At 39.2% G+C, this 15,021-nt stretch overlaps 2 protein-coding genes across 3 annotated transcripts in view; both read right to left on the bottom strand.

The window, feature by feature from the left end:
- Nucleotides 1-9,419, bottom strand: part of eif4e3 (eukaryotic translation initiation factor 4E family member 3) — a 29,990-nt gene extending 20,571 nt beyond the window's left edge. The window contains exon 1 of one of the 2 annotated variants that reach the window (XM_061833228.1): nucleotides 9,314-9,419. In XM_061833228.1, the coding sequence (XP_061689212.1) occupies nucleotides 9,314-9,327 (14 nt within the window). In that variant the 5' untranslated portion in view covers nucleotides 9,328-9,419. Of the gene's footprint in view, nucleotides 1-8,207; nucleotides 8,568-9,313 lie in introns of those variants that run through there. The other variant, XM_061833227.1, reaches the window with a different exon arrangement.
- A 2,604-nt stretch (nucleotides 9,420-12,023) lies between these two features.
- prok2 (prokineticin 2) lies at nucleotides 12,024-14,461 on the bottom strand. Its single transcript, XM_061832205.1, has 3 exons — nucleotides 13,463-14,461; nucleotides 12,337-12,462; nucleotides 12,024-12,149 (listed from the first exon to the last, which is right to left on the bottom strand). Exons 1-3 carry the CDS (start codon nucleotides 13,532-13,534, stop codon nucleotides 12,024-12,026), a joined length of 324 nt encoding a protein of 107 aa, XP_061688189.1. The 5' UTR covers nucleotides 13,535-14,461.
- Between the last annotated feature and the right edge of the window lie 560 nt (nucleotides 14,462-15,021).

Raw genomic sequence — 15,021 nt, 5'->3', positions numbered from 1 at the left:
AAAGTAAATCAAAACCTATTAAATCAAGAAGTTACTGTGACTAACCACTAATTTGGTAAAGTTCAATTTAACAAGCCACACCCAAACTTGATGATCACCATACTTGTTGAATTAAGAAATCATTTAAATAGAATCTGTCAGAGAAACTCAAGTAGGCTGCAAGATGTCAAGAACCGATGCATCATGCCATGATCCTACGAAATTCAAGAAGAAATGAGAAAAAAAAAAAGTGTCTGCGATTCATCAGTCTAGAAAAGATTACAAAGCAATTTCTAAGGCTTGGTGCTCCAGCGAACCACTGTCAGAGCCACTATCCACAAATGGAGAAAACTGGGAACAGTTGCAAACCTGCCCAGGAGTGGACGACCAACTAATATTATTTCAAGAGTGCGATCATGACTCACAATGCAGTGAGGTCACAAAAGAACCCCGAACAACATTTAAAGACCTACAGGCTTCACTGGATTCAGTTAAGGTCAGTGTTCCTGTCTCCACCATAAGAAAGACACTGTCCAAAAATAGCATTCATGGGAGGGTTCCCATGTTAAAACCCTGGTTGTCAGCAAAGAATACAAAGGCAAAGGGTCAACCCACATTTTCCAAAAATCATCTTGATGATCTTCAAGACTTTTGAAGAAAGATTCTGTGGACTGAGAAGTAAAAAGCTGAACTTTTTGGAAGGTGTGCAGCCTGTTATGTCTGACGGAAAAATGACAGCATTTGTTAAAAAAGGCATTATGCCAAAAGTGAAGCATGGTGGTGGCACTCTCATGGTCTGGGGTTTCTTTGCTGCCTCAGGACCAGGACAACTTGCAGTGATTGATGGAATAATGAAATCTGTTGTGTACCAGAAATCCTGAAGGACAACCGGCCATCGGTTTGTGCCCTCAAACTTAAGCACTCTTGAATCATGCAGCAAGATAACGATCCAATAAACACCAGCACCACCTCTGCATGGCTAAAAAAAAATAATAAATAAAATTTGGGAATACCAAAATCAAAGTCAGGATTTAAATCCAACTGAGATGCTTGGGTGTGACCTTAAACGGGCAGTTCATGCTAGAAAACCCTCCAACATGGCGGAATTGAAACTATTCTGTAAAGAAGAGTGGGACAAAATTACTCCAGGGTGATATTAAAGACTAATCACAATTATCGCAAACACTTGATTTCAGTTATTGCTGCCAGGGTTGGCAAAGCCCGTCATTAGGTTCAGGGATCAATTACTTTTTCACAGAGGGTCAAAAAGGTTTGGATTTTTTTGTGCCCTAATAAATTGAATTGTCATTCGAAAACACCATTTTGGATTTTCTTGGGTTGTCTCTGAGGGATATTTTAATTTATCAGATGATTTGAAACCTTTGAATGTGATAGATATGTGGGAAAGAAAAACAAAAAAACTGAAATCCAGAGGGGGCAAATACTTTTTCACAGCACTGTGTGTGTCTACATATGTATATATTACACTATTTCAGTTCAGTTTGTTTGTTGCACAATTCATATGTACATATAAAGTCATAGTGAAGTGTTCTCTCTGCTCGTTCGCCACCTCACCAGTGACTTATTGAATCAGGATGTGGTGAAGGAAATATTGCCCATGAGGCACACTGACAAATCAATATCACCCGCATCAAATCTCTTCCTGATAAAAGTTGAGCACTCTCGTTCTGTTGTTAACGGTGTTAGAGGTTTAGTTTTTCCCATGTTTCATAAAACACTTAAAATTGTCACAGGGTGTGGGAGTGCAGACTCAGAAGAGCCGCTGTCCAATAAGCAGACAGCCTCACGGAGTTTCATAGCTGCTGGGAACGGCGCGTGGGGACGATAAGACCCAATGCCGCTGAGCGAGTAACTGAAGCATATTACCGCAATCTAAGTATGAAATGTTGATGGTCAAAACGTCTTGTAATTCATTCACATTAATTCTTGTAGCTAACTAGCTGCCTTCTTCATCAGTGCATGGAATTCTTTTTTTCTTTTTTTTAATGCTTTTAATTATGCTAAGCAAATTAAAAGTCGAGTATCATTCCTATAAACATTTGAAACTAGATATTGAAATGAAAAATACATAAGATTATTCACTTCAATGTCCACACAAAAAAATAAATATGAGCTGAGAGCTCGTCATCCATGCGCAAAGTTGCAAAAGTCTCATTCGACATTCCAAATGGTCGCCATATTGACTGCATTTACTGTCCGTGACGTCACCCCAGACATTTGCCATTGAAAACACGCTGTGGCCCCTATTGTAGGACAAGTCCCTTCAGACACAAAGCTCTTTTCGAAGAAAACATCTCACAACCGAGTGAAGTTTCCAGGGCAATATTACCCTATTGTTCCGAGCCGTATTTAGATGACATGCGATCACGGCCAAATCATCTCCCCGCCCTATCCACCTGCACGCGGCGGTGATAAACGCCCAATTCCGCGGCGGACATGAGCCACCGAGGCGACGAGCCACCCTGGCCGACAAGGTTGGCGGCAGGCCTCACCCTTAACCGGCTTTGTCGACAAGGCCGGAAGCGAGCCACAAGGCCTACGGAGGCCGTCTTTCGGCGGATGCTGCATGGAAGCCTTCCGATGTGGACATCGACACATTTAGCAACCCTGATTTATGGATTCCCCCCCCCTATTGCTTTTTTGTTTTTAGTAGCTGTATCCACACCTACCTGTCATTTGGAACCTATGAAGGTCTCGTCATTTGCACCCATGCAATCCATTTTTCACGATGAACCGGGTCTCTTGCAAACTTATGAAGGGTAAACCCATCCTCCCAAAAGTTCAAGCAATGTCCAGCAATGCAACGAGCCGGCATGTTGGCTAACACGAAGGAAAAACGAGCTGTCTTCCGGAGGAAAACTAACAAACAGAAACAAACGAGTCCACTTGAGGGCTGTCCTGCCATGTACTGTGCTCCTAATAAAGTAACTTCCTGCTTCTTCTCTAAAACAAATCCCTCGAGAGGATTTTCATGGCGGGAGTTACAAAAAGCTGTATACCTCAAAATCATGTTTTGTGGTGAAAAAGGCATGGGTCCATGTCGGTTGCTCTTGTCATTAATAACATACTAAAAATCATGCATTTCATGACAGTGACACTTTAAGATAGCTTGTGTATGCAATGCACTCCATATATACATTTCCTTTGCTCATCCCACTTTTGGTGGTTTTAGCCAAATACAGACAAAGCCAATAGAAGACCCGGTCAAACAGAGTAACTGTCAGAAGTACCTTTTCTGGACACTGGTATGACCAAAAACAAGGGGTTTTAAGAATGAAATTGACAGTTTTACGCCATGTTAGAGAGTCACAGCAGTCCTACGGCTATTGACGAGCATCATGACACAGTAGTACATTTTTACAAGGCATGGAGTTAAATCAATAAGTCAATTTGATGGAATGCATTTCTTAAAATAAAGATTTGTTATTCATATCAAGGTGGCACGGTGGAACAACTGTTTAGAGTATTAGGCTCACAGTTTAGAGGAGCGGGGTTTGAATTCCAGCACCGCCTGTGTGGAGTTTGCACGTTCTTCTCATCCCTTCGTGGGTTTTCTCTAGTCACTCTGGTTTCCTCACACATCCTAAAAACATGCATCAGTAGGAGACTCTATATTTCCCTCCCCCCCAAGTGTGATTGTAAGTGCAGCTGTTGTCTGGCTCCCTGTGTCCTGCAATTGGCTGGCAACCAGTTCAGGGGGTACTCTGCCGAATGACAGCTCGGATAGGCTCCAGCAATCCCGCGACCCTCGTAAGGATAAGCAGCTAAGAAGATGGATGGATGGATATTCAACTCATCAGAACATTTTCCAATGGCAAACAGGAAAGAGTTATTTGTTGGCTGTATCCAATGTCATGTTGGTCAAGAATAATTTCTTGTTTCATCAATCATACTGAAGACAAACTAACATACAAGATTGAAATCGCAAAATGTATTTTAAAACATGGAAACAACCTCAGACTGTTTTCCCAAATCGCTCAGTCACCGCCCTGATTGATGACTACTTAGCAGTTTTAAATTGGACCAACATGATTCGAACTTGCTCAGCGTGGCTCAAGGTTTAACCACATAAATACAAAATCAATAATGGCTAAGTACACACAAGTGTGGGTAGGAGATTTTTATACACTTTGGCCACATTTCCTAAGAGGTGTTATCAAACATAACCGGCCCAAACATTTTATGGCCACTGATCATTTTGTATTACTTCTCTTCTCAAGTTTCTGTACACTTTTTCCATTTTAAGTTGATCAAACAAATGTAAATAGACAAATATCACAAATAAACTTGACTTGATACCAGTTTGATTGGTTATATCAGTATCAGCCGATCGTGAGTACTTCATGCTGATCGGCTTTGTTATAATTCGCCGATCGTCATTGATCCGCTCTGCAAAAGACATTGACTCCCGGTCACCATCGTGCCCAGTATATGTGAATGCAAAAGGAAGTTTATTTTTTTTGCTTTCTCACTTGTTCTTTAACATAGTATTGAAAATATCTGACGGCCAATAAAGTTATTGGGGGAAAAAGAAACTTCTCTTGCACGGGAAAGACAACACGGCTGAGAGACAACTCAATGTGTGGGTCAGACTACAAGACTAGAGATGAAAGTGGACTTTCGTGAAAATTCCTGAAAATACAAATGTGAGCACTCGGGGTTCTGGGGGCATCCCCCCCCCTCACCCGGAAATGAAAAAATGGATGGCTGTGGTACATTCTGGCGATATCTGTGAACAAAATTCATACAAAAATTGAAAGTAAAATTTCCAAGTCCTGACCCAAAAAAAAATTGGGCAGAAGCTCCCCAAGGGCCAAACCCAGATTTTTTTCCCCCCATCCCCCTATCACTGGATAAAACAAAATCACATTTGTCATTAAAATATGCCATCTTATCTCAAGACAAATGAATTAGGTGAACTATTCAGTAAAAAGACATTAAAATTGTCCTTTTCCCCACATTATACATATTATAGATATAGAATATACACAAAAATATATCCTAGAATTTCTACACCGTACAGCAAAACATGTTAAAGAAGTTGATCTGTTGTAATTACTATCAAGGTTTAAGTCTCAAACTTATGTCGCGTTGCACTGATACACTTGACCACATTGCTCACTATCTTAGATATAGATCTAATAATACTAATAGTACAATCAGTTGCCTTTAATATTTTGATACACACAGTCACTCACATTTGAAACATGTACATGTGTGGTCAGTCATGCTCGCAGATAAAGTTGCGGGTGTGATTAGGGATGGCCTTAAAATAACTTACTGGATTAATATAACATAACTGTAAATTACAAATAAAATAAATACATAACTAAAATAGAAAACTCAAATTTAAAACTCAGAAATGATCATTTCCAATTTTAACTGATATTAGTTGAACATGATATAAAACAGTAAACATTTCCATCAATAATCAATAATCAATAAATTGATCTGCCAAACTTGATCTGAAGACAAGTTAAATGCACTGGCCTGTCAAGGAATAAACACGAACGATCTATACTCACAATCTTTTGAAAATGCTGAAAGTTTACTTCAACATACTTGGCATTCTTGGCAACAAGCTAGCGATACATTGTAACAAACATTCCTGTTGGAAATCGTGACGTATTGTTGTGGGGGGGGGGGCACGCACAACGGGACTCCCGTAAATAGGAGGTCGGCTTGCTAGAACAGTCAGACGACAGTACTACAATAAAATCTTGTACTCAGATACCACCCCATCCCATTTTTTTTTTAACCATCATTGGGCTTTATCACTCATTACCGTGGGGATGACAACACGAGTTGATCACGCTGACTAAATAAATAAAGATACATTTATTGTAAATACAGTGTGTTGACGATTCTGGAATTTCTTTGGATCGCATCATTTTGTTGTAGTTTTTTTTTAGATCTTTTGTCAGACTTAAATTGTAAATTGTCTGTTTCTGTGGCTTCTTTAATTATTATTACTTTATTTGCTATTCTATTACTTTTACCACACAGGGCCACATATCACTGTTTTTTCCTTAATAAATGAAATAATTTAAAAATCATTTTATGTTCCCTTGGACTATATATATTTGTGTGATATATACATTTGTTTGTTGAACTTGAAGTGGAAATAATCTAAAAATATAAGAGGACGGGGGCATTACTTTTTGGAGGGACTCTATATGAACAAATGTATAAAAAGTATTTTTTTTAATAAAAAAATAAAAGAATTACACTTCAACAAGCTGGTCTTATTATAGCTTCACAGTACCTTCTGCTTTTATTGCTAGATACAAATCATTGCCTTATGACCGTATGCCGTATGCGTTTGCTGGAGTCACACACAGTATCCTTGTGATTTGGTGCACTATGGTACCCTCCTAACCAAACTTCAACACTATCTGATACCGTACTAGTGTTGGTATTCATTGTTGGACTTTCCTTTTCTTTTGTGTGTGTGTGTGTCTGTGTAGGAGGGGGGAAGGTCAATGTTTTATCTTCTTGGATGGCTGTCAATAAAAACCTTGTCACGTCACAATATGACAGTAATTGTCATACCGAAAGATTAAAACCAAACTGGGAGATATACCGTAGATCCACTTAATACTCTCCAAAAATCAAGCTGGTAAAGAGAAAGGTGCAAAAATTAAAATACCAGTTAATTTAATGGACCCCTTTTAAATTCATTCATGAGTTAACCTTTTTCAGGAAGATCTGCAAATTTATTCAAAACAAAAATGTCAACATTGTTTTCACCTAATGTCATATGGAGGATGAGATTTTGACATGACAAGTTGAAAATGACATTTGGCTCATGCCCAGGATTCATGGTCAATTATTGAACTTAAAAAGGAAAAATACCCTCACATAATTAAATATTCTACCTCTGTGAGAAAATTATTCACCATCACATACAGGAGTCAAACGACGTTCTAGAGGAGGCCTAGGTGCTGCTGCTGTCTGGGTTATTCTGTATTTTGCTGGTTGATTCCATACATCCATTCATTCATTTTCTTAGCCGCACAAGGAGCTGATCCGAGCTGTCAACGGGCAGGAGGCGGGGTACACCCTGAACTGGTTGCCAGCCTATTGCAGGGCACATGGAAACAAACCGTCGCACTCACAATCGCACCTAGGGAAAATTTAGAGTCTCCAATTAATGTTGCATGTTTTTGGGATGTGGGAGGAAACCAGAGTGCTCCGAGAAAACCCACACAGGCACGGGGAGAACATGCAAACTCCACACAGGCGGGGCCGGGATTTAACCCGGGACCTCAGAACTGTGAGGCCAATGCTTTCCAGCTGATACACCGTGCCCCCCTGGTTGATTCCATTCAGTGCAAATCATCATCAAAGTGAAAGCATGACAAAAATTGTACAGAGATGTGTTTTATGAAGTGGGTTCATGTAGTTCTGCAAGGTACACAACAGAAGGTACATATAAGGAAAACTCATTATATTCATAAATATTGATTTTGCATTTTTTATAGTTCATAGGTCATTTTGATATCTTTGGAAGTAGCTCGCATGCAGAAAATTTGTGGCCACCCTGCTATACGGAGCTACCTTATTTCGATGACAATTCTTTTTCCCCACATACTGTATCTTCATATTGTCACAAATATATTAAAATGTGAGCTGGAATTGACTGTTTTCCCCTTTTATCGTATCATATAGTGTCCAAAACATTGACTTAGAACCGTACGGTGATCACAAGACATTCCTGTGCAAAGTAGTTCAAATTGAAAAGCTCTTGTTGAACCTTGGAGTTACCAGAACTTCACAATTCAGCACTAGGAAAGGGTCTTCAATAAAGTTGGCAATGAAAGCAAGCTTCATGTCATCCTACACAACGCCAAATTCTAAATTCGATATATATGCTATGGCTTTGGATTCACGTTGTAGTCAAAAGAGCGATGGTACAGTAGTAAAGTATTGACTTGAGTTGAAAACTGTCAATCATCTCTGATCCTGTACTTTAGGGTTTTAAGCAGAAAGCGAAGAGTTGTATTGCACTGAAGACGTCTGCGTGTCTACTTTCGTGTTGGAGAGTACAGTAATGGGACAAGGGGGAGGCAAATAACATCCCGCTACAGTTACTCCCGGAGGCCTGCTTGATAGCTGTAGCTTGAACAATCTATTCCCCAGATCAGCCTCGCTCTTCCTGGGACCTCAGTTTACGACAATGCGGAAAACGGCCACAAACTCGTTACCTGTCTAACCAAAAGGTCCAAGGTGAGTGTAACGGCAACGTGGAATTGTCGTCCCCTCGGTGGTTCTTTGTGATATTTTCCAACTCTTTCTCGTCGATATCGATGGTGTCGTCCGACGAAACGCTCGGACCGCTGAGAGGTCCTCTGTCCGTTTGGAGGTCCGCCTTATCCGCTGAAAGCGCCATTAGAGCAGGTACAATGACGAAGGTCTAAGATTGCGTCTCTGTGAGTGACCTTGTTCTTGTTCAAACACCCGCTTTGGTTTGGTTTGCTCTCTTGTTTTAGAAACACTCTTTCCGCACACCGACGATGACGTAAGTGCGTCACTGGCCAAATGTAGCTGTCGCTCCGTTACAAAGAGCAGAAAAACACAATGAAGATGCATTACTCGGATTTATTTTCTTTGGCGTAACCCTGGGGTTTCCCAGCTTCGAGTATTATCACTTCGAGTATACACTACATGTATTGAATTGTAAAGCGATAAAAAATTGCGTAGTGTAAGCAAAATAATGTTCGACGTTGCTCTGAAATTCATTGTTAAATCTCCTGCGTGGATCATATAGCTATTTTTGGATCTTTGGTACCACTGGGATAGCCACTTATTTTAGAGTGCTTATCAACTATCGTTTACAAGCTTGAACAAGTCAGACGCTCGTGAAATACCCTAAAAGCATGACTTGATTCTCCAGAAGTCTTGGACCATCTTTCGGATTGACTGAATCAGATCCCACAGAAAGTTAACAAACGTGCATCATTTATAACTGGACTCTTGAATTTTAGTCACATTTGGTTTTACATTGGCACAAGTCCTAAAATAACAGGTGAATAAACTAATGCAGTGGCGAGTCAAGATGGAGTACTTTGGGTGGGTTGAGGCCATGCCCTAATTTTGCAAAGTACCCTTCTGAAATTTGATCAAACATTTTAGGTCTTTGTAAAGACCATTTGGTGCGGAACCCAAAATAGAGCTAGCCTTGCATTAATAATAATAACTGATAATAATAATCAATACCCCTCTTTAAGCTGTCACCTTATTGTGGTACAGGGGTTTGTGTGTACAAGTGTTCCTAAGAGCAAAGTTGTCTGAAAAAACTCAAAAAACTCACCAAATTATAATCATCCACGAGTAAATTAAGAACAAAAATGGCCAAGTACAAGTTGAAAATTGTCACCTCTCACATTGTGGCAACACCAATTATAACCTGCCTGACCACCTGCCAACATTCAGGTCAGAAAAAAAAATAAGATACTAGAGGTAAATAGAGGTACGATATTCACAAACAAATATGGATGCTTCAAAGGTATTGCACGTGAGCTTTTTTATTCAGTATGAAAAGATCCTAAACTTTAAATACATTCTGTCATGTACTGTAGAGTATGTACTCTTTTTTTTTGGTTGTTTCATGCTTATTGTTCTGCATCAAAAGTCCATGTGGAAAAATAATCACTGCAAAAGTTGTAGATGTTCCTGTGTCGCTAAGTTACCATAACAAGTAATAGTCATGAAATTTAAAAATAAAAATGCTGTTACATGACACCCACTTCATAGTGGGTGACTAGTTAGTATTTTTGACTCACAGTTCTGAGGACCAGGGTTCAAATCCAGGCCCCTCTTGTGTGGAGTTTGCATGTTCTCCCTGTGCCTGGGTGGCTTTTCTCCAGGCATTCCAGTTTCTTCCCACTTCCCCAAAACATGCGATAAACTAGATAAACACAGTCAAATATTTTGCAGCTAACTAACAACACTAACAATCTTTATTATAATGTATACAAAGCTAGAGTATCCGAATTATGCATGACTACACTACATTCTGCATGGTCCAGGGCTGTCAGTGGAAAAACTAGTGTCGAGGCCTGCAAGTGTTTGATTTTACATTATTAATTCCTTTGTATTTGTATTTCGATTGAAATTTTTTACTCCTAAAAAGGGGCAGTTAATAAATAAAGGGGCACCAACGCTAAAATGTGAGGGGGATGCATCCCTGGTTTTGGTATGGCTCCTTGCATAGGTTTCATCATGAAGCATTTATGACAATGTCAAGGTTTTTGTACAAGATGAATCTTATCAATTCAAAGCATCTTCTTTTTGCCACCTCTTGTTTTCTGCTTCTTCATCCACCAGAGTTTTGGTTGCATGGCTGCTTTGGGAAACAATTGCAACGTTTGTAGCCTTGTCTATACTGCAACTCATTCTCGATTCATATTCACATATAAAAGAGGCCTGGGTTAGATTTGAAACAAGTCAGAATTGTCTTTTACACAGCGACATGAAAAAAAATATATATACATCTATACATACAAAACTAGAATTGACCTGCAGTGTCAATTTACGCTAAGATGCCCCACTAATACCAACGTTGGGCAAGACAAGGCTCATCCATCCATTTTCTGAGCCGCTGATCCTCACAAGGGTCACAGGAGTGCTGGAACCAATCACAGCTATCAACGGGCGAGAGACAGGGTACACCCAGAACTGGACGCTAGCCAATCGCAGGAGACATGGTGAGAGACAACAGTCGCACTCACAATCACACCTCGGGGCAGTTTAGAGTCTCCAATTAATGTTGCATCTTTTTCGGATGTGGAAGGAAACCCGAGTGCCCGGAAGAAACCCACGCAGAAACGGGGAGAACATGCAAACTCCACACAGGGAGAGCCGGGATTGAACTCGGGTCCTTAGAACTGTGAGGCCAACGCTTTCCAGCTGAACCACCGTGCCACCCCTTTTATTTATTTATTCATTTATTTAGGTCGTTAACATCCAATCCATTTTAAAAAATTTTAATTTTGGTGTACAAATTAACACATGTGAGGCTCCAGGAATTGTTTTTGTAGATTGGAATAAAAAATGTTGCTAGTGTCTCTTATTCCCATCTAAATACTTTTACTTTCATGACACTTAATGTGAGAAAATTACTTTTGATGCTTACATTTAACCAGATTATTTTAAGATTTGTACTCTAGTAGTATTCTCGTGTCCTTTTATTTTTTCTAGTAATTTTCTGTTCAGACCCTTTTACTTGAACTCAAGACAGTTTTCAGGTCTTTGGGTGTTTACTCTTTTTCAAATGTATAAGATAAAACAACAACCCTTTCTGAATTCTGCACTCATGTATTTATTATAAAAGAAGAAGAGGCGGCCTTTATGTTTTTTTAGTTGTAAAAATTGCTTCCCTCTGGAGGTTGTCTCACCATAAAGTTTTGCCCGAGTTGTTCGTATGATTAAATAGTTTTTCAACTAGTTTGGCAGTTTTACTCCAGTAAGGCAATTGAGGCCAGTCACTGTTTTGTTTATGTTTTCATTTCTCCTGACAAACTTACTTGAATGATGTTGTATTTAAACCTACTATCCATACCTTATTATCCATCACTTTTTTATATAACACTTACCCATATTAAGGTTGGAAATTAACTGGGCGGGATCCCAGCTGACTTTGGGTGAGAGGTGGGGTACATTCCAGACTGGTCGCTTGTTAGTCGCAAGGCCCATATAGACAATCAAGGGTTCACACGCACATTGACAGGTACAGACAATCTAATAATCTTCAATGAACCTAACCTGCGTGTTTTTGGAATGTGGGAGGAAGCCGATGTACCTGGATAAAACCCACACAAGCACTGTGCAAACAGTACAGAGTCCATACAAGATGGCTAATGATGAGATTAGAACCCCAACACTAAAAACTCTGAAGCAGACATACTGAACACTGGACTATCATGTTACTATAATAAATATACAGTACCTCCTGATTAAAAAAGATATTTGAATGAATACCACAACAGCTGGAAATATTTATAGTAGCATTAAACTACTCATTAGATATAGTTGTGATCTCTCTGAAATGATGAACGGCATCTCGATTGTCCCTTTTCTACAGCGATGCATGACAAGTTGGGTAGACAGGGGCATGTGTGATGAAGTCTTTTCCCAATGAAAGGAACCTGGGCACAAAGAATATGACATGAGCTTTTTTCTTATAAAGTGTAATTTGTGCAAAACATATGACAATGTTTTTTTTTTAAATTAGTACAGCGATTGCCTGTTACAAGGAAAATCACAATGCTGCCAAAAATTTGGTAAAAAGGTATTTCATGCTTGATACGAGAAAGTATCTTGAGAAAGTCTCACGTTGTGGCTCAAGGGGTGACAGTTATCTCCTTCCGCTCCCATCAGTGTACACATACGCAGGCTACGAATCCACAAACTCACCGCACAGCACATTCCTCCTCCACACTGGGAGTCCTTCTCACATGCCTGGACACACACACACACACAAACATACTGAAGGATGGATGTCCATGTGACATTATAATGGGATTCCCTTTTGGTAACTCTTGATCTAATTTATTTGTACAATATGAAATTTCATGAGGTTGAAGAATGTTATGGCTCTAATATACTAACTTCTATAACTAAAAACTTTTCACTTGATCTGTTTTTTGTTACCTGCTTTGTGCCGTGTTGGCTGACAATTATCTTAGTGATTTCTCATTTTAGTGCGCAAGAGTTAGTGTATGTAACAATAACATAACAATAATGATAATTATTTGTCTGTCACATCATGGAACTGCACTTGTTGATTTAAGTCAGGCTTAGAATTACTGCCACTTGATGAAATGACAGAAGTAACACACAGTAATATTTGAATTGTATAAGGTGCCAGCCAAGAGCAGAAATATTATTCAAATTTACCAGACAACTCGACAGGTGTGTCAACATATTACATGATTCGACTTAGAAAATTTGAGGCAACATCTTCAGCATTGATTAAATTTTGGGTGTTGTTGCTTTTTTAATATACACCCACATACTATTTATTTACAAGAAAAAATTAAAATAATGATATTTTATTATAATCCCCTTTATAAATACATTAAATAAATCGAGTATCAGAAATACCATTTTCAACATTACAGGAGTTTACATCAAGCATTATGCCCCTAAAATATGAAATATAAAACATTTAATTTTACAAAATCGATTAATTCGTTTATAAATGATTTAGTTCATAGAAAAGTTTGTGGTTGTATTAGACCTGAATACAAAGTGCATTTTTGAAACAATTAAATTTGTGATACATTTAAATAGTTCAATCTTTTCCTGATTTCCTCTTATTGTTCTCTCCTAATGAAGAATATCCTTAAAGATTGTAAAATCTCTGGCATAAATATGCCTGATTCTCATATATTAAGCAGTGTAACCACTAATTGTGTTTTTCCTCCCATTGCTGATGAAGGTGTTTATTTTGACTTACCCCTGTGATGACCGCTGAATACCCACGGGACAGCAAAAGCAGGAAGAAGAACAGACAAAAGAAGGACTTCATGATGAAGAGATGTCTCTGCTGCTGTGTCCTTCGAGGTAACAACTAAAGCTGAGAAGGGAGTCAGACTTTGCCACATGTGTATAAGTGACTGACTTTAGAGAAAAGCGGCCTGAAGAACGTTTATAAACCCAGCCCATCATTCAGAATCAATGTGACTCACTCACATCAGCATAACTTTTCAAAAGAATGAAAAAATATATTAATACCAATGACAATAGTCGTGTATTTCACCCTCTTAAAGCTTCCACTGAAAATTAGAAGTGCAAACATGCATTCTGTAACATCAACTCTTCGTACGCTCTTTTTTTCCCATCATTGTTACCTTTTCACATTCCAAGGCCAAAGCTTTTATTTCACTCTTTCACATCAACTTCAGCAACATTCAGAATGAGAGTACCTTCATTTTCAACCGTGGATAGGAATGTAAGATGACATTTTTGTATATTATTGTTGAACTCACAGAGCAGCAAAAAGTCCCCTCTGAATGTATTGAACAGTGAGGCAAATTCCTTTATACATGGGCTTGACAAAAGAGAAAAGAAATGGTCAACAGCTTAGCCTTTATTTCAATGTATTTACAAATGGATGAGATAGAAAACTCAGAATGAAGTGAAACAGCACTTTTTAAATTTTTATATTGAACTACTGTAGGAATAATTGTGATCATAATTATCATACATTTGCTTCCAATAAAGAAATGCTTTGCTCAGCCCTTGATAACGTGGCAGCCTCCTACCAGGAGATAGACAGAATCAAAACATCTCATCATCAGAACTGTTAGAACTGCTGCCTGTTAAAGAAATGACCACACATGTATTCAGCAATCTTCCACACATGCACACACACATGAACAAACATTTACACCTTGTTTCAAACTGTTTTGCTTGTCGTCTCCTTTTTGTAAAATCCATGTAAATAAGGGGTCTCTCAAAACTAAATAAATAGATGTGCCGAGGAGAGGATAATCAGAGAGTCCAGTGGTGAATTGTACGAGACAGTTCCTCTCCTCTCTCCTCGCGAGACTTGAACTGGTGTCTTTGCTTCCTTTTTTGTCCTGTTTAATGAATGTCTGATTGGTGAACCTGACAACAACTTAACCTGAAGCAAAGTGAATAAAATTTTACATTTAGTATCCAATTCTTTGATTCCAATAACTGTATCCACCCTGTAAAACATTTTCATTTTTCTGGAGATACTTTTTTGGGTAGACTGTTTATTTACCCCTCCTCGAGGTGTCATCATATTGTGGTGGAGGGGTTTGTGTGTCCCGATGATCCTAGGAGCAAAGTTGTCTGGGGTTTCATGCCCCTGGTAGGGTCACCCATGGCAAACAGGTCCTAGGTGAGGGATCAGACAAAGTACGACGACAAAAACCCTACTACATAAATTGGATCTTGGTTTCCCTTGCCCGGACGCGGGTCACCGGGGCCCCCCTCTGGAGCCAGGCCTGGAGGTGGGGCTCGAAGGCGAACGCCTGATGGCCAGGC

The sequence above is a fragment of the Syngnathoides biaculeatus genome, chromosome 10, assembly GCF_019802595.1.
Source record: "Syngnathoides biaculeatus isolate LvHL_M chromosome 10, ASM1980259v1, whole genome shotgun sequence".
NCBI lineage: Eukaryota > Metazoa > Chordata > Actinopteri > Syngnathiformes > Syngnathidae > Syngnathoides > Syngnathoides biaculeatus.
The sequence above is the reverse complement of the archived record's forward strand: the minus strand, read 5'-3'. Positions and strand labels throughout refer to the sequence as shown.

What these genes read in the sequence shown, in the direction of transcription:
- prok2 (XM_061832205.1), bottom strand. Translation starts at nt 13,534, where the DNA reads ATGAAGTCCTTCTTTTGTCTGTTCTTCTTCCTGCTTTTGCTGTCCCGT. An exon ending in ATTCAGCGGTCATCACAGGG is followed by an intron (nt 12,463 to 13,462) that starts GTAAGTCAAAAT and finishes GTGTGTGTCCAG; the next exon opens with GCATGTGAGAAGGACTCCCA. An exon ending in GTCACCCCTTGAGCCACAAC is followed by an intron (nt 12,150 to 12,336) that starts GTGAGACTTTCT and finishes CTTTGTGCCCAG; the next exon opens with GTTCCTTTCATTGGGAAAAG.